The sequence below is a fragment of the Chroicocephalus ridibundus genome, chromosome 19 (assembly GCF_963924245.1).
Source record: "Chroicocephalus ridibundus chromosome 19, bChrRid1.1, whole genome shotgun sequence".
Taxonomy (NCBI): domain Eukaryota; kingdom Metazoa; phylum Chordata; class Aves; order Charadriiformes; family Laridae; genus Chroicocephalus; species Chroicocephalus ridibundus.
Window position 1 is genome coordinate 1,513,310 of NC_086302.1, and position 24,309 is coordinate 1,537,618.

The 24,309-nt window shown below is 70.4% G+C and overlaps 1 protein-coding gene across 1 annotated transcript; it reads left to right on the top strand.

Annotated features, from left to right (window-relative positions):
* The first annotated feature begins 712 nt into the window (after positions 1-712).
* Positions 713-23,415, top strand: COL16A1 (collagen type XVI alpha 1 chain). The gene is made up of 71 exons (XM_063355979.1): positions 713-963; positions 2,118-2,230; positions 4,348-4,410; positions 4,540-4,657; positions 6,461-6,584; positions 6,673-6,948; positions 7,040-7,120; positions 7,453-7,584; positions 8,042-8,095; positions 9,026-9,061; positions 9,526-9,552; positions 9,731-9,793; positions 9,954-9,995; positions 10,088-10,132; positions 10,351-10,386; positions 10,535-10,597; positions 10,737-10,781; positions 10,867-10,962; positions 11,136-11,174; positions 11,459-11,503; positions 11,766-11,801; positions 11,997-12,113; positions 12,211-12,246; positions 12,365-12,400; positions 12,489-12,599; positions 12,739-12,783; positions 12,905-12,940; positions 13,046-13,099; positions 13,275-13,391; positions 13,467-13,502; positions 13,630-13,737; positions 13,839-13,961; positions 14,034-14,087; positions 14,158-14,199; positions 14,283-14,318; positions 14,551-14,604; positions 14,675-14,743; positions 14,866-14,919; positions 15,013-15,039; positions 15,140-15,205; positions 15,288-15,341; positions 15,437-15,490; positions 15,592-15,645; positions 15,744-15,788; positions 15,884-16,000; positions 16,411-16,446; positions 16,713-16,793; positions 16,940-16,984; positions 17,342-17,386; positions 18,791-18,844; positions 18,949-19,002; positions 19,357-19,410; positions 19,534-19,578; positions 19,682-19,735; positions 19,827-19,862; positions 20,152-20,214; positions 20,352-20,423; positions 20,611-20,664; positions 20,758-20,802; positions 21,067-21,111; positions 21,223-21,276; positions 21,357-21,410; positions 21,541-21,591; positions 21,726-21,815; positions 21,932-21,967; positions 22,107-22,151; positions 22,252-22,440; positions 22,515-22,581; positions 22,663-22,839; positions 22,931-23,008; positions 23,106-23,415. Exons 1-71 carry the CDS (start codon positions 713-715, stop codon positions 23,306-23,308), a joined length of 5,157 nt encoding a protein of 1,718 aa, XP_063212049.1. The 3' UTR covers positions 23,309-23,415.
* The last annotated feature ends 894 nt before the right edge of the window (positions 23,416-24,309 follow it).

Consider the following 24,309-nt stretch of genomic DNA (forward strand, 5'->3'; position numbering starts at 1 on the left):
CAGGGGACACTGGCACGGAGCTGGGCAACCAGGCCCCAGGGGCAGCGGGGCCGGACGCTGTGCAGAGGCGGTGTGAGCCGGGACGGGTGCCGGATGCCTCCGGGACTCGGCGGCGCTGGCAGGGTCCCGGTGCCGCTGGAGGGGCTGGTTCAGCTCTGGAACATCGTCATCTTTGCTGCTGGGGACATGGGGGAACCTCCGCCAGGCGCAGGCAGCGTTCCTGCCACCGGCAGCGGTGCCAGCGGGAGGGATGGTGGCGGAGACCCCAATCCGGGGCTCTGACCCCAGGCACGGACTGTCCCCAAGCCCCCAGGCACTGGGTACATCAGCTCCGTGGCACGGCGGGGTCTGGCTGCCCCGGTGCCGCGGGGTCTGCTCGGCCGGTGGAGGAGCATCCCTCGAGGGACACCGCAGTGTCCCTTCCCACAGTGGCAACCATCCCGGGCAGCGAGCGATGCGATCGCCGGTGCCAGCACCTGGGTCCCCTCTGCTCCCCGGGGGGAGGAGGAGCAGGTCCCCCGCTGCTCCTCAGGATGGACGGCAGCCGGGGGACGGCGCTCACCCCCATCCCGGGGATCGGGGCGCAGAGGGTCCCCTCCTCCGGGGGGGGCGGGAGGGGTCCAGCCCCGGGGGGAGGGGAAAGGCGGTCTGGGGAGGGCGCTGCCGGAGGAGGCGCCCAGAGGGGTGGAGGAGGAGGAGGAGGAAGGCGGGGATGGGACGGGCGACGGCTCGGGCGCCCCCGGGTTGGGGAGGCGGAGGGCGGGCGGCCGCCGGGGGGCGGCTGGGGCCCCCCCGGAGGGAGGCGGGGAAGGCGGCGGGGGCGGCGCGGCGGAGCTCCCGGTGTCCCGGAGCTCCCGGTGTCCCGCCGCGCTCCCACCCTCCCGGACCCGCCGGACCCGCGGCGCCGCCCGCTCCCTCCCCGCCAGCCCCGCGCCCCCCCCGGCCCCGCCGAGCCCCGCGCAGGTGAGCCCCGGGCCCGCCCCCAGCCCCCGCCGGGCACGGGGAGCGGGGCAGAGCCCGACGGCACGTCGTGGGGGCGCGGAACGGGGGGTTTCCCCGTAATTAATCATAATTCATCACGGGTCGGGTCGGGGACGGCGTCCCGGAGCCGCGGGGACCCGCCGGTGCGGAGGGTGCGGGGGTAGGAAAGGCGAGGAGCCGCCGGGGGTGTGTGGGGTGCAGGGGTGGGGGCAGGGGTGGGGGCAGGGGGAGCAGGGTGGGGGCAAGAGGAGCAGGGTGGGGGGCAGGGGGAGCAGGGGCGGAGGCGTGGGTGGGTGCAGGGCGTGCATGGGGGGAGCAGGGTGGGTGCTGGGGCAGCAGGGGCGAGTGCGGGGGGGAACAGCGTGGATGCATGGCGGGGTGCAGGGGGTGGGTGCAGGCGATGCCGGGTGTGGGGAGCCGGGTAGGCGCAGGGGTTGTGCAGGAGGTTGGGGGCAGGGGGGCTGGGGTGCAGGCAGGGCAGAGCTGGGGGGTGCAGGAGAGCTGGGTGCAGGCAGGGCAGAGGCAGGGCTGCCGGTCCCAGGGGTCCCCGATGGCTGCCCGTGGGGACGATGGCGCAGGGATGCGTGTCCCACTCGTGAAGCCGCCAGCAGAGCCGAGCGTGTCCCGTCTGTCACGGCGCCCGTCCCCGGCTGCCTGCAGCCCTGCCTTGCTTCGTGGCAGGAAGCAGGCAGGAGGGAGGCCAGGTTGGGGTGACCTGCAGGGCCTCGGGCCACCCCAGGTCCAAACGGGACCGGGAGATCAAACAGGAGGGAGCAAGACCTTCCCGGGGGGGGGGGCTGTCTGTGCAGGAGGCACCCGGTTCTGCTCTGGGGCACTACATCCTCCGTGTTTCCGGGTGTTTGGAGTAAATCTGGGTGCTGGGGTTGGACTGACTGGTGAATGCCGGGATGCTGGGGCTCGCTCTGTGTGCTTGGGCCGGGTTCGGAGCAGACGGGGGGATCCTGCAGTGGGTGGGGGCCACACTGACCACCCAAAACCTGCTGGAGCCATGGCTGAGCATCAGCTCCGTGCTGGTGGCTTTGCTGGCAGTGTCCCAGCGTGGGTGAGGTTGGGGGACAGGGGCCGGTGCCCACCACATGCCTGTCCCGCTGCTGCCTGATCTCTCTCCCCTGCAGGCAGCCGTCTTGGCCCCGAGCTGCTGCCGCGGGCACCATGAGGGGTCTCTGGGCCCTTGCGCTCGCGGGGCTCGTCAGTGCCTGCGAAGGGAAGGAGCTGACACCAGCGGAAGGTAAGGGACACCGGGAGCGAGGGCTTGGGGTCTGCTTGGGAGCGACCCCCTCCTTGCCTGTCCCTGGGGAGGGGAGGGCTTGGTCAGACCCAGGGATCGTGGCGCAGAGGTGGCCGGGGGACACCGTGAGCCGTGCCAGGTCCCCACGTGCCAGGACCACATGCAGGAGCGTACTGGTGGCCGGAGCGGCGGCTGCGGACCTCGGCTCCCTGCTGAGCGCCGGCTGCCCGGGCTTTGGGGCTTTGCTCAGCATCCCGTGCGGGCAGGGGGCCAGCGAGAGCTGAGCGAGCCCTGCCGCGGGGAGCCAGCCCGGGGACACCCCGCCATCACCCCCGCAGTGGCCGAGCACTGGGAACGCCCCGTGGCCCAGACCACGCTTGTAGAGGGAGCGGGCTTGGCCACGCTCCGGCCGCAGGGCACTCGCTGCCAGCTGGCGGCAAAGGCAGAGCCGTCCGCTCCGGCAGCGTGTGCGGGAGCTGGGTCCGGGCGGGAGCGCGCGGGGGCTGCTCTGTAGGTGAGCCAGGAGCGCTCGGGGCGGTGGCGAGGATGCACAGAGCTCCTGAGGGCGTTTTGGCCTCTGGCTGCGAGGTGGGAAGAGGTTTGGCCATGGGGCATGCCAACGGTGGAGGGCGCAGGGCTGTCACCATGACAGGGGGATGATGACTGAGCCCATGGGGGTCCCAGCCAAGGTGTCCCTGGCTGCAGGGCCGCTGTGTGGGGGTCCCGGCGTGGGGCTGGCCGTGGCGCGGGGCGAGCTGGAGGCGGATGGCGGGGAGGAGCCGCTGGCAGCGGAGCCGTGGTTGCATCAGTCATTGCGGGGGTGGAGCGGTGGCTCATTCCGGCAGGGCCCGGGGGCTGCCTGGCTTCATGAGGGACCCCGCGGCCAGCACCGGCACCCATTGTCCCATGTGACATGGCCTCCTGGCTCCCAGCCCTTCGTTAGGGAAACGAGGGTTGGGGAGATGAGATTTTCTCTTTGGGGCAGCGCTGGGGCCGGGAGAGGCTTCAAAGCATCTCGCAGCCGGGGTGATTTATGCTTTGCTTTCCGCCCCCTGCCCCGCCGCGGATGATCTCACTGCCGACGGGAGGGAGCTCTGCCCCCGGCCGCGACGCGTGCCTCCGGGGCCGGCACCGGTGTGGCAGCCCCCACCACTGCCGCCGTGCTGGGGGGTCCCGGGGGCGAGGGGCAGCTCCCTGCGCTGCCGCTGGCCGTGTGCGAGCGAGTGGTCAGCCTGGGGGAGAACCGCTGTGGTGGTCCCAGGCTCTTGGGCAGAGGTGGGGATTGGGGCCGCGGGGGCCAGAGACACCCCCCAGGAATGGCCGAGGGCTGGGGAAAAGGCAGGTGAATCGTCAAGGGCCGTCCCTGCTCCAGGGCTGGTGTGCACGGAGACAAAACAAATTCCTCTTTCGATACCCCCATGTTTCCTCCCCTATCTCGCACCTCCCAACATCTGGCAGCATCCAGCGGAGGTGGATTGATGCTGCTAAAGCAGTCATATATCAGCGCAGTTGCAGACAGCACCAGCATCCCCGTGATCGCGACTGACACGGCATTTCCTGCGGCTCAGCCTCTCGCTGTCCCCTGGCCGGGCCGTCGCCCCTGTCCCCTGGGGCCACCAGGTCTGAGGATGCCACCAGGAAGGGACAGGAAGGCCAGTGGGCAGCGCTGGGTGCCATCTCCTCGCCTTGGGTGTCCACGGCGCCCATCCAAGTCTCCTGATGCCGATTCCAGCCGCGGGGCTGTTTTGAGGCAAAACACGCAGCAACTGGGAAAAGCATTTCACCTGGTGAACTTGCTGTGGGAGGTGGCCGGGGTCCAGCTCTGAACTCACCGCCCATCCCTTCCATCCCTTCCATCCCTTCCATCCCTTCCAAACCTGCTGCTTGGCTCCTGCCGGGCTGTTTGCAAGGAGCCGGCGCTGCCGTGGGAGCCGTGTTTGCTGGATCCGTGCTGCCCCATGGCTGCCAGCAGCCTCAGGAGGTCGGGGGGGCCGGGGCGAGCTCCTGGCAGCACCCCGAGACCCGCTTGGTCTCAGGGAGCTCTGCGTGGTCCGACCCTGGTACAGCCTCCCTGTGCCCCTGGGGACACTGCAGTGACATGCTGATTTGCCTCACAGGGGAGCCATGCCCGCAGCTCTGGGATGAGGATCTGGTTGGGGACAAGTATGAGAACATAACGGGTAAGGAAAGCCCCCCTCGCCCTGAGGATGGGGTCCTTGTGCAGCCCTGACTCCCCGGGGATGGGCTCTGCACCCTGCCCGGAGAGCGTCAGCCCTCCCAGGTCTCCCCTCCTCCGCTCTGTCCTGCAGGCTTTAACCTGATTAAAAGGTTCGACCTGCTGAAGATCTCCTCCATCAAGAAAGTCCGCAACCCGCGGGGGCCGGTGGTGCTGCGGCTGGGCGCCGTGCCGCTGGTCCAGCCCACGCAGTGAGTACGGGTGGCTCGCGGGGTGGCCCTCGGTGGCCAAAGCACCAGCGGGCACCGTCCCCATGTGTTTTAAGGATGGAGCCTTGGCAAAACTCGTTAGGCTTTGCCCTTAACTCACGCTGCAGAGGCCAGGCAGCTCCACGGCACCTGGGGGGGACGCAGAGGTGATGGTGATGCGGCCCCAGGGCTGCCCAAGCCACCTTCCTCCTAGAAAGTAAATCACGGGCTGCGGCGGCTCAGCTGGGTCGTGGCCAGCCCTTACGCAACCGGGGCTCTGGGGCTGCTCTGTGTCTGCTCTCCTTGGCTTGGCAGGCGCTCGCCGGGGTCTAGACAGGCTTGAAGCGCTGCACAGCTCCGCGCAGGCTCTGCTGGGTTCGCCGGGGCCGCGAGGGTCTGCTGGGGGAGGCACTCGGAGACCGGTCATCGGCTCCACTGTCTCCGGCACGTCCTGCCCGGCCGTGCCCGAGGTGCTGGCAGGGATGCTGCAGCGTGGCAAGGTGGGAGCAGGTCCACGTCCTTGGGAGATGTTCCTGGAGGAAGCGACTGCGGTTTGCATGCCTGCCCACCTCCACACTGCCTGTCCCCACATCGCCCCGGGGCTGGCAGACGGCTACGCCGGGCACGGGGCTCTGCCGAGGGCGAAGGAGACCCAGCCTTGGCTCCCGACCTGGGCAGCCAAGTCCTTAGATGGCTTCGAGATGGCGGATGCTCCAGGCTGGTGTTGCTCTTGGCCGGGTGCCTGCGGCAGCCCAGAGCCAGCCCTGGGGAACGCTCAGCCCAGGGGTGGCCCCAGCAGCTGGGTCGCAAGCTCCATGTGGGCACCCATGGGTGCACCTCCACCCCGGCCCCGCTCCCCGGTGTCCCATGAGGGCAGCCCCGTGCCCTGCAGAGCGCAGAGGGGACCAGCGGCTCTGCCTCGCTCCTCGTGCCTTGGTCCAGCTCCAGAGCGGTGGCTTGGAAAATTGCTGGTGTGGTGGAGCTGAGGCCGGGAGCACAGCGGAGCCCGAAGCAAGTATTTCCAGTGGTTTACCGGGCTGCGGGCGAGCTGGGCACGGTCCCACCAGGGAACGGCTGCCATGCTCCCTGCCGTGCCAGGCGGGAGCAGGCTGCCATCAGCAGCGTCCCCTGCCCGTCCCCTGCCCGCCGCCTGCGTGGGAGCGTCCGTCCTGTGGGGGCAGGGACGTGTTTCTCGGCTGCCTGTGGACAAAATCCAATATTGTGGTTATAAGTGCGTGGCCCCATGCTGTAGCCGCCCTGGGAGGACTGTCTCTGGGGACGCGCGGTGGAGATGGTGGCTGTGCCGTGGGGCAGGGGATGGGGACGGCGGCTGGGGGTGCGGGGGCAGGCTGGGCTGCCCGTCTGCGCAGGGATGCTCGGTCCCCTCTGCCGTGCGCGTCCGGCGGGTGCGAGGGGTGCGGGGCTGAGCTCTGGGGGCACGGTCTGAGCTCCCCATGGCGGGCCAGGACAGGAGGAGGCGTCTCTGCCATCTGCCTCACGTTCGGCTCCTGTGGTGTAAATGCCGGCATCTCCGGCAGCCCCAGCCCGCCCGGGCGTCCGAGGCACAAACAGCTTCGGGTCCAGGCGCTGCCACTTGGAACTGGGGCTGGATCCACCCCAGTGACATCCGCAGTGCCACCGATGGGGACAGACCCCACGGGACCCAGGGGGGCCGTTGGGGTGATGCTGCCAGTGGGTGCCATGTGGGTGGGGGTGTCGGGGCCGGTGCTGCCGCCGGCCTCGGTGCGAACACCGGCGTCGGAGCTCGGTGCAGGGTCCGGCCGCCCCTGACGCCTGTCCCCGCAGGCAGGTGTTTCCCCGCGGGCTGCCCCCCGCCTTCACCCTCGTCCTCACCTTGCTGCTGAAGAAGAACAGCACCGGGGAGCACTGGTACCTCTTCCAGGTCACCGACCGGCAGGGCTACCCCCAGGTATGGCCCCGGGGTGGCGGGATGCGCCGGTGGCAAGGGGACGGCTGGGACCCGTCCCCGAGCGTGGTGTGGTCCCCTCTCTGCCCAGCTCTCCCTGGCCGTGCACGGCCCCGAGAAGAGCCTGGAGTTTCAGGCCAGGGCGCCGGGGGCCACGTTCGTCAGCGCCGTCTTCGCGGGGAAGGCTGTGGCGTCCCTCTTCGACGGGCGGTGGCACAAGGTGGCGGTGGCCGTGCAGAGCCGCGCCGTCTCCGTCCACCTCGACTGCGCCTCAATCTCCTCCAAGCCGCTGGCAGCCCGGCGGGCGCTGGCCCCAGAGGGCAATGCCTTCCTGGGGCTGGACGCCGTGCGCGGAACCCCGGTCCGGGTGAGTCCCCGCAGGGGCGCGGGTAGGCTCTGCCGGGGGCGCAGGGTCCATCCCTGCCTGCCCCTCACCTGCCGCCCCCTTCCCACTGCAGTTCGACATCCAGCAAGCTCAGATCTACTGCGACGCCGAGCTGGCCAGGCAGGAGGGGTGCTGCGAGATCTCGGCCAGCGGGGTGAGTCCCCCCCGAGCCCCCACCCCGGTCCCAGCTGGGCCCTGGCATTGCCCTGCACCATCCGGGTTTTCCCCAGAGGGGAAACTGAGGCACGGCGAGGGCAGGTCTCTTAGCCAGAGCTCCCCTGTGGGTCACCTCGTGCTTGCGGTGGCCGGGGACACAGGGCAGCTCTCCACCAGCCCTGGGACATCACTCAGTGCCTGTCCCCATGGCCGGTGCAGGGCACAGTGCAGGATTCATCCCTGCCCTGAATCACATCGGGTGCTCAGGCAGGACTGGGGGTCCCGGCTCTCACTCCAGCAGCCCCCCATGAGCCCCCTCTCTCCCGGCAGTGCCTCACGGAAGCGCCCAAGACCCGTCGGCAAGCTGAGCTGATGCAGAGCAGCAACCTCATCGAGATCTCCCCGCAGCCCGAGGGCCGGGTGTACACCCGCTGCTTCTGCCTGGAGGAGCCGCTGGGCGCGGTGAGCTCCCGCGTCCCCCGCCAGCCCGGCACGGGCACCCATCCCGGTTCCCCCCAGGAGCCTGGCAGAGCTCCCCATCCCGGCGCGGATGCTCCCGGCCCCGCGGGGTGGGCAGCGCTCGGCTGCTGCGCCCGGCGTCTGCTGCTGCCGAGCCGGCAGCCACGTTGCTCCAGCCCCTGGAAAAGCCCTGCCTCACATTTTCCAGCACGCCAGGCTCCATGCAAGGGGAGGGAGGGCAATGGCAGCGGCCAGACGCCGGGGAGTGAGGGGGGGGCGCTCCTGCAGCCCCAACGAGGGTCTGCGCCGACTGAGCTGCCGGCTCAGGGCTCAGCTGGAGGCGGGTTGCACCCATGGGTGCCCCAGGGGATCACCCAGGATTGCCCAGGGGTGATCCTGGCAGGATAACCCAGGGGTGCATGGGGAGATGGCACCCATGGGTGCCCTTCTCTCTCCACAGGAGCCAGCGAGGACCTCGGGGAGGACCAGCCTGAAGGGAGATCGCGGGGAGAAGGTGCGGGGAGGTGGGAAAGGGTGTCCCAGCCCGGCTGCCCCCATCCCGGGACACTTGGCTCTGCTCCCCTTCCTCCCACCAGTGCCGGGGCTGTGCCGGGAGCTCTGTCCCCGCGGCATTCAGGAACTTTCTGCTGCCGGCAGAGCTGCTGGGACGCCTGCAGCAGCGTCTGCTCTGCTCCCCCAAGCAGGAATTGAGGCCCCTCTAAATTCGCCGCCGCTGCTGGAGCGATCCCAGCCGTGGCCAAGGGCCTCTTTGTTCCCTCTGAGCATGTTCAGAGCTCTGCCGGAGCTGGGAGGCGTCTCCAGCACACCCTCTGCCCCGTCCCCACATGTCCCCGTCCCCCCGGGGCTGCTGTGCCCCCGCCGTGGGGTCCTGCTGGGCATCCCAGGGGTGCAGACTGGGTGCCGCGGCAGAGGGGCTGTGGGGCTACAGGGGCTACGAGCCTGCACGGCTTTTCTTCTCACTCTCTGCTCTGCGTCACTTCCCCACGGGGTGACAGGGGTCCCCCCGGGGACACCCAGCGAGGGGGTGAGGTGTGGGGCTGGCCCCAGCTGGGGGACGGGAGGCCCAGGGGGGCTGTGCTGAGCGGGGTGGGGGCAACCCCATCCTGCCCGGTCCCAGTCCCGTGGGAGCAGGCTGGAGCGGCTGGTTTGGCTCCGTGGAGCTGCGGTCAAGCCACAAAGCCGCAGGGAGAGCGGGGTGCTAGGCCAGCCGCTCTGCTCGCCTCCCTGGGGACGCGGTGGGGGGGAACACGCTCTCCCGGCTTCCCTTCCCCACCCTGGGCATCCCCCTGTGCCCGCGGGCACCCCGGGGCTGGTGGGGAGGGTGCTGCTGGGGGAGCCCCCTGGGGTGCCCAGGGCAGCGGGGCAGTGGGTGCTGCGGGCGGTGCATGGAGCTGGTGCAAGACGCCATCCCCGTCTCTTCCAGTGCCCGCCCTGCTCGCCGCAGACGGCCTCGGCAAACGTGAGTGTGCCGCCGGGCAGCACCGGGCTGTGCTGGCGGGAGGAGATGGGGACCCCGACCCGTCTTGCTGGGGCTGGGGAGCTGGGGCTGGCAGAAGCCACCGGGGTGGTGGCCCGGGGGTGTCACCTGTGGCTCTACCATCGCCACAAGCCCCCTGTGATTCGTGACTCCTCCTGGCCCGGGGCTGGGCAACATCTAGCTGCGGGGAAGGTCTCAGATCCCTTCCAGATGTGGCCCCATTCCTATGGCAACCTCTGGCTGGAGGCGGGGGGCTGGTGGCAGTGGGGATGGTGGGTGTTCGTGACCCCACGTGCCCCATGGGGCTCCCAGGGTGGCACTTGGGGACAGGGTGTTGGGAGGATGGGGACGATGGTGGAGACAGGGCTGTCTCCTGCTGCTGTTTGGAGGCAGCGTGTCCTTGCGGGGCTCCGGGCGCTGAGGGACCCCTTCCTCTCTCTCCCTAGGTCACGCTCGGTCCCCCCGGTCCAAAGGTAGGTTTGTCACCCCCCAGGACACATGGAGCCCACTTCCAGCGGGGATGTGGCCACACAGACACTCGGCTGTGCCCGGAGCATCCCTGCCTGGGAGCCATGGGCCCTGCTGTGGGCATACATGGACGAGAGGACACCCGTGCCCCATCTCGTCACCCGCACCCCCGCTCTCTTGCAGGGTGGGAAGGGCGAGCGTGGCCTGCCTGGCACCGCCGGTGGCAAAGGGGAGAAAGGCGACCGCGTGAGTGTCCCCAGACGTGTCCCAGACAGGGACCCCCTGCCCTGGGGATGTTCCCTGCGGGGGTCCCTGATTCCCGGGGGTCCTGCTCCCCCCATGGCCCCCCATGCTCTGCCATGGCCGGTGCAGGCAGAGCCCCTGAGCCGCCTCCCCCTTCCCACAGGGCGCTGACTGTGTGCGCACCCACCCCGGTGGCCCCGTGCAGGTGAGACCCCCCCCCACCACGTCCATGTACCACCCCCCCCGGCTCTGCTACCCCCTCCTCACCCCACTCCCTCCTTCTCCTCCTCCTCCCAGTGCGCCGAGGGGCCGCAGGGCGAGAAGGGGCAGCGCGGCGAGGTGGTAAGTGATGGCGGTGGATGGGGTCGCGGCATGGGGACCCACGGTGACACCCCCACCCCACATCTCGTGTGTGTTCCGGGCTGGGACGTGGGGGTCCAGCCCCGAGGGGACAGCTCAGGGGGTGGTGGTGGGGTGAAAGGAGCGGTGGGGTGAGCAGGAGGGAAGCCCTCCATGAGCCCACCCGTGGGCACCCACTTTGCCCCGCTGTTCCCATGCAGGGGCTCCCGGGGGCGGCCGGCGCTGACGGGCAGAAGGTAAGTCCAGACCCATGGCGGGTCCTGGCATTGCAGTGGGGACAGCTGCCCCGTGGGTCCCGGGACGGCGGCAGAGGTGCCAGGACCTGCTGGTGTCCACCCGGGCAGCAGGAGTTGATGGCACGGGCGACATCCATCTGTCCTGCAGGGCCAGAAGGGCGAGAAGGGCGACGGGGGACTGCAAGGCAAGCCGGGACGCCCGGGGCGTGATGTGAGTAGTGCTGGTCGGTGCCTGGGCACCCCCCGGGGCACCCCCCGGGCACTGGGCTATGGCCGCTGGACCAGCCCACACCATGGTGTGCACGGCGCTGCACGTGCCGAGTCTTCACACCCCGCTCCCCCCCCGGCAGGGCCGTCCCGGAGAGATTTGTGTGGTGGGTCCCAAGGGGCAGAAGGTAGGTGGGGGCTCGGGGGCGAGTGGGTGGGAGCTGGGGCACCCGGTGGCAGCGCTGGCACTGACATCCCGCCCCCGCCTTCCAGGGTGACCCTGGCCTCGTGGGGCCCGAGGGGCTGGCCGGCGAGCCAGGGCCACCGGGGAAGCCAGGCTCTCCAGGGATCGGCTTTCCAGGCAAGCCGGTAAGGACCCCCGTGCCACGGGGCTGTGCCCAGGCAGTGTCCCCGTCTCGGCATGCGATGGCCATGGGTGGGCATCACCGCAGGAGGGGGCGAGGTGCCCCCCCAGAGCTCCGTGGTGGGTTTGGCTGGCTGAGGCAGCGGGCAGGGCTAGCGCCATCCTCTCTTCCTTTCAGGGAGACCCTGGTGGCCCCCCAGGTCCTAAGGGAGAAAAGGTGAGTGGGGGGGAAAGGGGTCCCAGCCACCCCCGCCCTGCCCGAGGGCAGCTCGGCAGCAGGCAGTGGGTTGTGCCGGGGATCCCCAGCCGGAGCCACGTCCACCGCGGCTGAGTCAGCGCTGGCTCGCAGTGCCGCTGGCTGGGCAATCCCCTGCTGGGTGGCCCAGGGCTCGGCTTGAGGGGGGCAGGAAACCCCCCACTGTGGGGAGGAGGGTGCTGGGGGTGCCGAGGGCCGTGGCTTTCCCCTTTGCCGGGCTCAGGCTCTCCCGTCTCTGGCTCCAGGGCAGCTCGGGAGCTCCTGGACCCGGAGGATCGCCTGGGACGCCCGTGAGTACCGTGTGCCTGGAGCCAAAGCCCGGGGTCAGGGACGGGTTTCTTGGCTCGGGGTCGGGGCTGCTTGGCCAGAGTGGTGGGATCTGAGCCCAGGCGCCGAGAGGGGGTTTGGGAGAGCCGGCGGCCTCCTTTGAGGCTGGGACCATCCCGTGCTACGGCTTGTGGCAGGGATTGGGGGGTGCCGGGTGGCATTGCCAGGGCAATCCTTGGTCTCGGAGCTCACTGAAGCACCCTGTCCCCTGCCTTCCTCCCGCAGGGACCCCCCGGTGTCCTGGGGCCGAAAGGAGAGAAGGTGGGTGCAGCAGCAGGGTGGCGCGGTGAGGGCTGTGTCACGTCTTGCTGTGCCATGGCCACGGGCACGGCAGCCCCTGCCAGCACGGCTGCACTGCGGTGCCCACCCCCTGGGCTCGGGGCTGCTTGGGGCATCTCGGGGGCCACCCCGAGGACCCCCCAGCCCGGCGCTGCATGTCATTGTCCCCCTGGGCAGGGTGAGCCGTGCGAGGTGTGTCCCACCGTCTCCGAGGGGATGCTCGGTGCCACCGGGCTGCCCGGCAAGCCGGGACCCAGGGGAGCACCCGGAGCGCCCGGCAAGGATGGGGTCTCGGTGAGTCTGAGCTCGGGGGCTTGCGCGCAGGGTGGAGGGCAGAGCAAGGTCTTGTCACAGCATCCCTAACGCTCCCTCTTTGTTTCCCCCTCCCCAGGACAGACCCGGACCCGCGGGACCCAAAGGGGACAGGGTAGGTGATGTGGGGCCGAGGGGCGGGCTGGCTCGTGCCCAGCCGGAGCCGGGGGACACTGAGCACCATCCATCCCGTGCTGGCAGCACCCGGCCCAGCTCCTCTCTTTCCTCCCCAGGGAGACCCCGGCATCCACGGGATGAAAGGGGAGAAGGTGAGTGTCCGTCCCTGCGTCCCACCCGCCCGCTCGGCAGGCAGCCCCCACGGCCCCCCTGAGCCGTGCCCTCTCCCTGCCCTCGCAGGGGGACTCCTGCCTCTCCTGTGACGCCCGTGTCCTCGCTGCGCTGCTGCGGGGTCCCGCCGAGGGGCTCGAGGGCGAACTGGCACCAGCACCACTGCAGCCGGGGCTGCCGGTGAGTATGTGGGGCTGAGCCCCCCACTCTCCTGGTGAGTACATGGGGCTGAGCCCCCCCTCTCCTGCGCTGGAGGGGCACCCGGGCCACCCCAGAGCTGTGTGGGTGCTGGGTGTGTGACTGCGTGGGGTGTTGGCAGGGCGAAGCGGGGCTCCCCAGGCTGGCTGGCATCAAGGGCGAGAAGGTGAGCGACCCCAACGCCCACCCTACTTTCTGCACCCCCCGAGGGAGCAGGAACGGCTGCATCACCCCACGGGGTCGGGGCAGCCGCAGTGTCTGCGGGGACTGACCCTGGTGTCTTGCAGGGGGATGGTGGCCAGGAGGGACCCATGGGCAGACCGGTGAGTGGGGGTGCGGGGGCTCAGGGTGGGTGCTGGGAGCCCAGGGGGGCAAGAGATGGGCGCTGGGGGCTGTACTCTCATCCCTGCCGTGGTTTCTCGGTGCAGGGGCTCCCAGGAGACAAGGGTGATCCAGGCGTGCGGGGGCTCAAAGGAGAGAAGGTGAGCCCTGCGGTGGGGACCTCCTGGGACCCCGCTCCCTGCCCTGTCCCTGGAACCGCCCCAGCTGAGACTCGTGCAACTCATTGCACGGGACAGCCCTGAGGTGGGGAGAGCGGCGGGGGGTGCAGGGCTCCGGTCCTGAAGCCACGCTCCGACCGGGATGTCCCCTCCACAGGGCGAGCCGTGCGGGCAGTGCCCTCCTGTGCCACAGGCCCTCGAAGGGGCAGCGACGGTGCTGGCCGTGCCTGGACCGCCGGGGGAGAGGGGCCAGCATGGCCCCCCGGGCAGAGCGGTGAGTGCCCCCCCGCACGCGCCGGTGCCCATTTTGGGGGATGCTCTGGCCTGACCCGTTCCTCCGTTTTCCCAGGGCAGACCCGGTGACAATGGCCAGAAGGGACAGAAGGTGAGAGGGGCTGGGGAGGGGGCTCCGGCGGGGCTGGGGGTGGTGGAGGGGGCTGTGACCCCCCTGGGCTGGGGGAGTGCTGTGTGCCCCCCTGCCCTGTGCCAGCCTTGTCCCCTCTCTGTGCCAGGGGGACGCAGGCAGCCCCGGGGACCCGGGCACCCCGGGCATGGCTGGTGTCCCAGGGCTGTCGGGTGAGCCCGGCATCAGGGGTCCGGCCGGCCCCAAAGGCGAGAAGGTGAGACCCCCCCGGCACTTGTATCCTGTCACCGTGGTGTCACCCACCCTCCCCTTCCCTCTCCCAAACCGACCTCCCCTCCCGTGCTCCCTCCTCTGCAGGGAGACGCCTGCGAGCCCGGTCCCGCTCCGCATGGGGACTTCTTGGAAGCGGTCGGCATCCCGGGAAAACCCGGGGCCAAAGGGGACCAGGGCCCCCCAGGCATTGGCCAGCCGGGCAGACCCGTGAGTGTCCCCTCCCCGCCGTGCCACGGGTGCTCCCTGGCATCGCGCCCTCGTGACCCTGGTGTGTTTTAGGGGAAGCCGGGACTGCCCGGGGTCCAGGGCCCCGCCGGACCGAAGGGGCTGCAGGTGAGCGGGGCTGCGAGGGGCTGGACGCGGGGGGACCCGGGGGCCGCTCACTGTCCCTCTGTCTCCCCAGGGTGAGCCGGGACCGCCGGGGATCGGCCAGCCGGGGCCGCAGGTGGGTGTGCGGGATGCCGTGCCGTGCCGTGCCGTGCCGTGCCAGGTGGCTCTGCCAGCTCTCACACACTCTGTTTCTCCCAGGGAGAGCCCGGGAGCGCGGGACCACCCGGGACACCCGTAAGTAGTGTTTCTCCAGCCCTGGGAGATGGGGCAGCTGCCAGCCCCCCTGTTCCTGCAAGCGGGGGGCATCGCAGCCCTGCAGCACCAGCCCCCCCCCCCCGGTGCTGGCAATGTCGGCGGGGACCCTGGCCAGGGTCCCTGGGGACAGTGCTGTCACCACGGCTCGCTGGGTGGGCAGGGGGGGTGGCTGGAGGTACAGGGGGGAGCTAACACCTTCTCCTGCCCCCAGGGCCCCCCCGGACCGCAGGGACCCCCGGGGTTGGCAGCAGAGAAAGGTGCCAAGGTAAGGGAGCGTCCCCCAGCCCTCCCTGCCCTCCCCTGCCCCCCCCACTCCTGCTGTCCTTCCTCTGCAGGGATCTCCGGGGCTCAAAGGTGCCGTGGGACCCCCTGGGCCACCAGGGACCAGTGTCACAGGGCCACCGGTAAGTCCTGCCCTCCAGGATGGGCATCGCCGTCCTCCCCTGGCACCTCGATGCTGGCTAAAAACTGCCGTACCGTGGTCCGAGCCCAGAGCTGAGCTTCCTCCCCCTCCTCTTCCTCACAGGGCCCCGAAGGGCAGCAGGGGCTCCCTGGGGTGCCTGGGTCCAGCGGGCAGCCGGTACGTATGGGGGGTGACGGAGGGGCTGTCGGGCACGGTGGGGCGGGCCAGGGCCTGCCTGCTAACGCACGTCTCCGTCTGTCCTCCTCGCAGGGGGAGAAGGGCGCACGGGGAGAGAAGGTGAGTCGGGGTCGGAGACAAGCCGTACCCCCTGCCACCCCGCCACCCTCCCCGCCACCCCGCCGCCCTCCCTGCCCTCCCTCACCTCCTCTTTCTGCAGGGAGACCCCGGGGAGTGCGCCTGCCCACCGGCACCCCGCCAGGACCCCAGCTACGCCGGGATGCCGGTAAGCACCATGGGCACCCATGGGCACCCCCCCGGCTCCACTTCGCCCCTGCTGAACCCTCTTCCCCTTCTCTCGGCCCCAGGGAGCTCCAGGACTGTGGACCGGGATGTCCTGGCAGCCGCAGCCGGGTCCGCAGGTGGGTGCTGGCCCCGCTGCAATGTGCCCACCATCCCCCCACCTGCCACCCCCTCACCCTCCGCCTCTCTCTGTTTGTGTTTTGGGGTGTTGCAGGGTCCCCCTGGAGCCCCCGGCCCCCCCGGTCCCCCCGGTGCCCCGGGCCGCCAGGTGAGCGATGGGAGATGTGAGCAGCAGCGGTCGGGCAGGGACAGATCCTGCCCAGCTTTTAGCGCGGGGTTTAAATGTTCAAGCTCTTTTCTCGGCTTTAGGGGATGCCAGGACACAACGGTTTGCCAGGACTGCCCGGACCAGCCGGAGACCTGGTAGGTAGCCACTGTGCCCGCAGCAGCCCCCCCAGTGGCCACCCATCCTGCTCCCGCCGGCATGGGGACCGTCCCCTTCCCTCCTGCATCTCTTCCAGGGGCCGCTGGCCGTCATGGCCGAGAGGAACATCGAGGTGCTGAAGGTGAGAGCCTGGGGACAGGGCGCCTTCCCGCTGTGGGTCATGCCCGGGGGACCCCCAGCCCCTCGGGGTGCCCCTGACTCCCCACCTTCTCCCAGACCCTCTGCGGGGACTGCGCCCAGCTGCAGGCAGCCTTTGAAGCACCCAGCGGCGTCAAGGGAGAGAAGGGGGACGGGGGCATGCCGGGTGCCCCCGGCAGCGAGAGCTGCGCCCATGTGAGTATTGCCCACCTCCGGGTGGGAATCCCAGTGCCCGGAAAACCCTGATCCTGGTGGGTCTTGGGATGAAGGGCAGAGATGCTCCCAAGCCCCTGGGCATCGGGTTGCGCAGAGCAGCAGGCGCTTGCAGGGCTGGGCACGCTCCGGGCACGCTCTGGGCACGCTCCGGGCACGCTCCGGGCATGCTGGTGCTGCCCGGCGTGCGGGCAGGCTGCCATGCACAGCTCCCACCTGCCGGGATGGGGTCCCCAGGGAGGGCGACGGGCTTGTCCTGTGCAGGGGCTGGCGCGGGGTGGAGCAGGGGGTGCTGAGCACCCGAGGGGTGCAGGATGCGGGGCTCGGTGCCCCTCGGCTCCCCCGGTGCATCCTGCGGGGGATCCCCAGGTGACTCCTGGGTTTTCTTCCAGTGCTTTGCCCAGTTCCCAAGAGCGGAGGAGGCTCGGGTGAGTGAACTGTGCCGCCCGGCACCCTCTCCCTGTCCCCTGGGGCTGAGCTGCCACCCCGGTCTTGCTCCCCGGTCCCCAGGGTGCTGCAGGGATGGTCCCCGCTGGGGCAGGACCCGGCACCGTCCCCTTTTTGCGCGAGCATCCAGGGCTTTGGGGAGCGGAGGTCGCTTCTGGGGGCATTTGGCGGGGCTTGGCGAGGCTTGGCAGGGCTCGCCCGTGGGCAGAGCCGTCCCCAGCTCCTGACGTGTCCCCACTCCCCACAGGGTGACAGCCCTGACCCGGACTGCGTGGGTGATCCCGGGCTGCCAGGCGCCCCAGGCATCCCTGGCGAGAGAGGCGAGCAGGTGGGTACGCTCCCGTCCCTGGCGCTGCCCCGCTCCTCCGGCCACCCCCCGCCATCCCAGCCCTTCCCGGTGGCCGTGGAGGCCGTGGCTGGTCCCTCGGTGCCCCTCGGGCCATGATCACACCTAACCCCGCCGTCTCTCCCCAGGGCTCACCGGGACTGCGGGGACCCCCAGGGCCACCTGGGCCCATCGTAAGTACCCCTGCCCGGGGCGGGGGTTTGCCAGGCTGCGCGGGCATCATGTTGCGGTCCTGGGGGGCTTGGAGCCCCCCACTGCAAGTTGCCAAGGGCTTCTGGCGCCCTGCCCCGAGGCCACGGTGATGGGCAGAGGGCCAGGGCCATGGCGAGGTGGAGGTGCATGGCTGTTCCCCAGCGAGTCTGGAGACGGAGGCGAAGGCGCTGCCAGCCCGGAGACGGAGCAGGAGCCCGGCTTGGTGGGAGGCTGAGACCGAGCCAGTCCGTGCCCGGCCGCTCTGCGGCACCCCGCGGGCTCAGCCCAGGCTCCCGGGGGCCGTTTCCAGGCTGTGACCTCCCTGTTTCTCCCCTCAGGGCCCCCCAGGCTTTCCTGGAACGCCTGGCGCACCCGGACTGCCCGTAAGGACCCAGCACGGCTCTGCTCTGTGCCCTCTGTCGCTGCCGCTTGGTTTGGCTGTGTCCCCCGTCCCTGTCCCCCTTGGGAGCAGCCGCAGCCCCCCTCCCATTCCACCTCATCTCCATCCTCCCATTTCCACCTCCTCCATCCCCCTGCAGGGTGTCTCGGCAGACCTGGGGTCTGCAGGCTCGGGAATGCTCTTCCTGAGCTTGGGGTCCTGGCACTGCCATTGCCCGGCCCCACTGCCCCGTGCTGGGTCCCCTCACCACCGTGGGACCCGGGTATGCCGGGGATGGCTGCAGCCCCCGGGCTGGCTCGGCTCAGCCGCTCTCGATGTTCTGGGGAGCTGCTACCCCGGGTTGGTGCCCACGGCTTGTCACAGCTCCCGTGGGGTGCACTGGGTGCTCCAAATGGCACCCGGCTGCTGCCCCTTCCCCGGCTGCCCCCGGGAGACTCCCCTCGTGGGAGCCGGGAGGGTCTCCCCATGCACCAGTGCTGCCTGGGCTCATCCTCCTCCTCCCCTGGTCCCCAGCTCCTCTGGGGTCAGCCAGCCTCCACCACCATCTCCATCTCGATCTTCATCACCATCCTCATCTTCATCCTCATCTTCATCTTCATCCCCCTGCTTCCACCCGTGCTCCCTCCCAGCACGAGGCGGTGGTGGGGCTGCACCGGCGGTTCTCGGAGGATCCTGCCCTCCCTCACCGTGCCGGCCGTGTCCTGCTCCTGTCCCTTCGTCCACTAATGTCACTGTAACACCGTGGTCTGTGTGGGTCTCTGTGGGTCTCTGTGGGTCTGTGTGGGTCTGTGTGGGTCGTCGCTCTGCGGTGTGCCAGCGTGTCCTGTCCAGCCTCCACTGCCTCGGCACCGTGTCACCTCACTAACCTGCCCCAGTAGTCTTGTGACACGGAACCCGGGGGCTCCCGGCTGTCACCTGTGTCACCCGTGCCCGGGTGTGCCCTGGGGGGACGGGGAGGCAGTGGGTGGCACCAGGCTGGAGCTGTGGTGTGAAGCGTGTCCTGGGCAGTGCCGGGAGCTGGGCACCCCCGCAGCCCCCCCAGGGCTGAGCTTTCCACGGCCCCGTGGCTCTGGGGCTGCCTGTGGGTCCTGCCCACGGGCCACAGCGGTGACCTGTGTCGGTGAGAGGGTACCCAGCCACCCTTGGGCGTTGAGCCCGGTGCACGTGGCTGGCGCCATGGCTGGAGGGAGCCCAGCCGGGTGCTGAGCGGGTCCTCCCTGGTGCCCGGAGGTGCCGGGCAGGCTGGGGCCGGCACGGGCTGGTGGAGATGACAGACCCCACGGGGTCCTTGGTCCCCGCGCCCTGCCTGGCCGTGCTGCCGGGCGGGCACAGCCCCGGGCAGGGGCCGTGGGGGACTCGCTGCAGCTCCTCTCTTCTCCCTCCAAAGGGTCTCCAGGGGGAACGTGGCCCTGCCGGGCTTGCTGGAGCCAAAGGGGAGCCGGTGAGCGGTGTGGGAGGAGGGGACAGAGGGGACACTGGTGCCCCATGGGCTTTGGGCACCTGGCTGGGGCACTGCAGGTGGCTCAGCATCGTCCTCCTGCACAGGGACCTCCAGGGCAGCCTGGCTACCCCGGCGCAACGGGTCCCCCCGGCCTTCCCGTGAGTACTGAGGGGAGCCAGGCAGCACGTGCCAGCCCCCAGACATGTTGTGTGTCCCCATGTCCCTCCCTGGTGCTTGCTGGGACCCCCATGCTGCCAGGGCAGACAGTCGGGGACCCCAGCGGGCACTGAGCACCACGTCCCTGCAGGGCTCATCCCTGTCCCGTCCATCCCATCCCACACATTCCTGCTGCCCTATCCCTTGCCCGACTGTTCACTCCATCCATCTGTGCCCCAACTTTCTCTGTCCATCCCTGTACCCCATCCATCCCCCATCTGTCCCCCCATGTCCCATCTGTGCCCCATGTCCCAGCTCGTCCCCTGTCCTGTGCCTTCATCTCCTTCCTTCCCCAGGGCATCAAAGGTGAGCGAGGCTACCTGGGCCCCCCTGGGGAGAAGGGGGAACTGGTGAGTCCTGTGGGGCCGTGCTCGAGGGGCTGGGGGCTCTCCCAGGTGCCCCCCTCACCGTGAGCACCGGGGCCTGAGGTCCTTCCAGCCCCATCCATGTGACCCTGTTCCTCCCCTTCCCAGGGACCCCCCGGCTTGGACGGCCTCCCCGGTCCCACGGGGCCAGCGGTAGGTGCCCACCCTGATCCTCCCGGGGGGCTGTGGGGAGGGAGAGGGGTGGCCACGGGTGCAGCGAGGTGCTCCCCACCCACCTCACCCCCTCTCTCCGCAGGGACCGAGGGGCGAGCGCGGGCTCCCGGGCAGCGTCGGCGAGAAGGGGGACCAGGTGAGCATCCCCGCGGGGACAGGCATCCCCAGGACCCCCGTCGGGCAGGATGCGGCCGTCGGGGTCCGGCTCAGCTCTCGTCTCTCTGCAGGGTTTCCAGGGCCAGCCAGGCTTCCCGGGGCCACCGGTGAGTATGTCCTGCCAGGGCTGCGGGGAGCCATGCTGTGGCAGAGCAGGGTGTCCCCAGAGATGATGCTCAGCCCCAGCTGTGTGTCCCCATGTCCCCACGGGGCTGGGGAGCCGGCCGGGGATGGGGATTTCTCCCAGGGGGACACAGGCATGTCCTGCGGGACAGGGTACGGAGAGAGCAGCTCCAGAGCAAACCCATTAAAATGAGTTTGGAGATGGCAGGACGTGCAGGGCTGGGCTCTCCCACCATGATGCTCCCCCTCACTCAACACCCCTCTTCTCTTTAGGGGCCCCCCGGCTTCCCAGGGAAGGTCGGGCCAGCCGGGCCACCGGGGCCCGCGGCCGAGAAGGTGAGTGCCACCGGGATGGGCTTTGTGGTGGCGCCGCTCATCCCTCGGGCTGGTGGCCAGGTTTGGCCCCTGCTTTATGGTGCGGCCATGGGGTGCGCAGTTCCGGCTGCTCCTGTGACCTCCTGTGGCTCTTGCAGGGCAGCGAGGGCATGCGTGGCCCCACAGGGATGCCAGGGCCCCCTGGGCCCCCTGGACCCCCAGGCATCCAGGTAAGACCCTCCCCATGCTACCCTTGGGGGCAGAGGGAGCAGGACGACTGCTATCGGGGTGCTCCTGGGCGTGCTGCTGGCTGGACCCATTCCCCAGGGACCTGGGGTGGCCAGAGCATGTCCCTCAGGGACCCCCAGAGCCCCTCGGTGCAAACCACCCTCTGACACCCCCTCCTTGTCCTCGCAGGGCCCGGCTGGCTTGGAAGGACTGGACGGCAAGGATGGCAAGCCAGGGCTGCGGGTGAGACTCTGGGGCATTCCTGAGTGCTGACGGGGGGGCACCCACCCCATAAGCCCCCCAGGATGCCCCCAACCCATGTCTCTTTCTCTCCAGGGTGACCCCGGCCCCCCTGGGCCACCAGGGATGATGGGTCCTCCGGTGAGTGACAGCCTTCCTTGTCACCCTTCCCTGGTGCTCGGTGCCGGGCACGTCCCTGCAGCCAGGACCGGGTGTCCCCTGAGCCAGGACTGTCCCACCGCCTGCTCCCAGGGATGCTGAGCCCAAGGAGGGCGGTGGGTGGGCATCCCCCGCTCTGGCCCGGCGCTGCAGGACGGGGTCCCCAGTGGAGACCGGGGTTGGGGTCCCCCACCTCGGTCTGCTCATGGGAGCAGAGACCCCCACCCAGCTCTTCTCTCCCCCCAGGGCTTCAAGGGGAAGACGGGGCACCCGGGTCTCCCGGGACCGAAGGTGAGACACGGTGGCACTGGAGGACACTCAGCGGTGAGAGCCCCGGGGCTGTCAGCCCCAGTCAGGGTCTCCACACGCTGTGCTGCCCACGGTGTCCCTTCCTCCTTTTAGGGTGACTGCGGCAAACCCGGCCCCCCAGGGAGCACGGGCCGGCCGGGAGCAGAGGTGAGTGAGGGGGTGGGTGGGCACGGGAGCCCTGAGCTGGAGGGGCCCCACACCACCCCTCATCACGCTGCCTTTCCCAGGGTGACCCCGGACCCATGGGACCCCAAGGCCGGCAGGGACCCCCAGGGCTCATCGTGAGTTGGACCTGCCCCGCACCGCACACCGGGACGGTGCCCATGGCGGGGAGCGCGGCGGGGCCTCCCTCCAGCACGGGGGGCATCGCCATGGCCCCCCCTAGCTGACACCCTTCTCTCTGCCCCCCAGGGTCCCCCCGGGAGCCCGGGACAGCCGGGTCCCGCTGGCCTCGCCGGAGTGGTGAGTACTGGTGCCCGGGGCCGGACCCTGCCCCATCACAGCCCCAGCTGTGAGACGTGGGGGCCGGGTGCGTGGGTGGGGGTCACTGTCCCCATCCTGCGCTGACTCCGGTGCTCCCTCCTGCCTCCCCGCAGGGGCTGAAGGGCGAGCGGGGCTCCGCGGGGGAGCGAGGTCTGCCAGGGATGCCGGGACAGCCGGGACCCCCGGGCCACCCGGGACCGCCGGTGAGTGCAGTGGGGCAGGGGGGGTGGCACAGACCCCTGCACCCTGGTGCGATGGGGATCTCGAGGGCGGCACCGTGCCGGTTGCCATCTCACACTGCCCCACTTTGATTTCGCAGGGGGAGCAGGGACCAGACGGACCCGTCGGTAAAGAGGTAGGAGCGGGGGCTCTGCGGCTCACCAGCCTGGCGGGATCCAGGGCTGGACCTGGCATCCTCCTGGTGTGGCCACGGTGTCCCCAGGGTGCCCAGGAAGGGGACATCCCTGCCACCCGCCTCCTCTCTGTCTCCCTAGGGCCCCCCAGGAAAACCAGGGACCGCGGGACCGGCCGGCCAGAAGGTGAGGGGAGAGCCCGGCCGTGCCGCCATGGCCATCCCAGCTCCCCCCCGTCCTGCTTGGGGCCGGGGGGACAGGGCTGAGCCTCCCCATGTCTCTGCAGGGTGAAGCTGGATCCCCCGGCGAGAGGGGCTACCCCGGGGAGAAGGGCAGAGCCGGCATGCCCGGGGGGCCAGGGAAGAGCGGCTCCATGGGGCTTGTGGGGCCGCGGGGGCCCGCGGGAGAGAGGGGCCCCCCTGGCTCGCCGGGACCTGCGGGCAGCCCCGGGCTGCCGGGACCCCCGGGGATGATGGTAAGGAGAGGGGGCCGGAGCATGGGGTCCCCCCACAGGGCCTGGTGGTGATGTCCCCTCCCGTGTGTCCCCAGGGGGATGTGGTGAATTACGACGAGATCAAGAGGTTCATCCGGCAGGAGCTGAGCAAGATGTTTGACGGTAACGGGGCGGCAGGGGTGAGGGCCGGTGGCACCCCGGCATCGCCTCGTCCCCACTGAGCGCGGCCGCCTCTCCCCGCAGAGCGCATGGCGTACTACACCTCCCGGCTGCACTTCCCGGTGGAGATGGTGGCGTCCCCGGGGAGACCCGGTCCCCCAGGGAAGGACGGGCTGCCCGGCCGGCCGGGACCCCCCGGTTCCCCGGGGATGCCGGGGCAGATCGGCAGAGAGGGGCGGCAGGGGGTGCCGGGCATGCGGGGTAGGTGCTGCTCCTCGAGGCATTCCCGGTGTCCCCAGGGCATTCCCAGTTGTGCCACGGTCTCACCCCTCTCCATCCACCTCTCCTCTAGGTGAGCCGGGCGCCAAAGGAGAGAAAGGCGAGAAAGGCGTGGGGCTGATGGGGGACAGCGGCCCCCCGGGACCTCCAGGTGAGCCCCCTCCCTCTGCATGGCCACCAGCCCCACGCTGGGGCTCGCTGCCAGCCCCCCACCCTGCCACCTCCCTCTCACTCTCTCTTTTTTCCAGGTCCCCAAGGGCCACCAGGCTACGGCAAGATGGGCCCCCCGGGCCCCGTGGGACAGCAGGGCATTCCCGGCATCCCCGGCCCCCCCGGAGCCACGGGGCAGCCGGGCAAGACGGGGCACTGCAGCCCGGCGGAGTGCATGGGCGCCATGCCCCTGGAGCAGCCCCTCTTCCAGCCCAAAAACGTCAAGGGTCCCTTCGGCTGAGGGGGTCCCCATGCCCCCCCCCCCCCGCCTTTGCTGTTAATATTGTTTCCCCGCTGTGCCGGGGGCTGTGCCTGTCGCGGGGGGGTGCGGGTGTTGTACAACTCTGTCGCGATAGTGGGGGCAGGTGGATCCTGCCCGGCCAAATACACCCGTGCTGGTGCCCCCCGCGCCTCCCGCCTCCTCGCTGGGCTGCGGGACAGACGTCCGCCTTGTCCCCATCCCTGTCCCCGAGGGCTGAAGCCACCCCAGCCCTGGCCATGATGGGAGGATCCTGGGGGGAGATCCCAGTCCTGATCCTAGGGGGAACCTCACCCTGTCTCAGGGACAATCCCAGACCACGTCCCAGGGAGATCCCAACCCTGATTCCAGGGGATCCCAGCCATGATCTGGGGGCATCCCAGACCAGTCCTGGGAGAATCCCAGCCCTGCCTCTGGGGGGTTCCCCAGCCAGCTCCTGGGGAGATCTCAGCCCCGATTCCGGGGGATCCCTGCTCTGATTCCAGAGGATCCCAGCCCTGCCTCCAGGAGGGATCCCAGCCCAGCTCCTGGGGCGATCCCTGCCCTGACCCCAGGAAATCCCAGCCCTGATCCCAGACATGATCTGTGGGTATCCCAGCCCTGCCTCTGGGGGGTTTCCAGGCCAGTTCCTGGGGAGATCCCAGCCCTGATTCTGGGGGATCCCTGCCCTGGGTCGAGAGGATCCCAGGCCCGCTCCTGGGGAGATCCCAGCTCTGATCTTGGGGAATCCTAGCCCAGCTCCCGGCCCCGCTCCTGGGCTGATCATGGCCCCGCCTCTGGGGGGATCCCGGACCAGATTCCTGGGAGATCCCGGTCCTGCTCCCGGGGGATCCAGCCCTGGTGTTGGGGGACGCCACCTCCCCTCCTGCGCTGACCCCGGACCAGCTCTCGGTGGGCCCCACTCGCTCGGGTGTCGTTGACGCCTTAAGGCCCCTCCGGGCGCGCCCTTCCCCGCGTCACCGCCCCGCTTCCGCTCAGCTGAC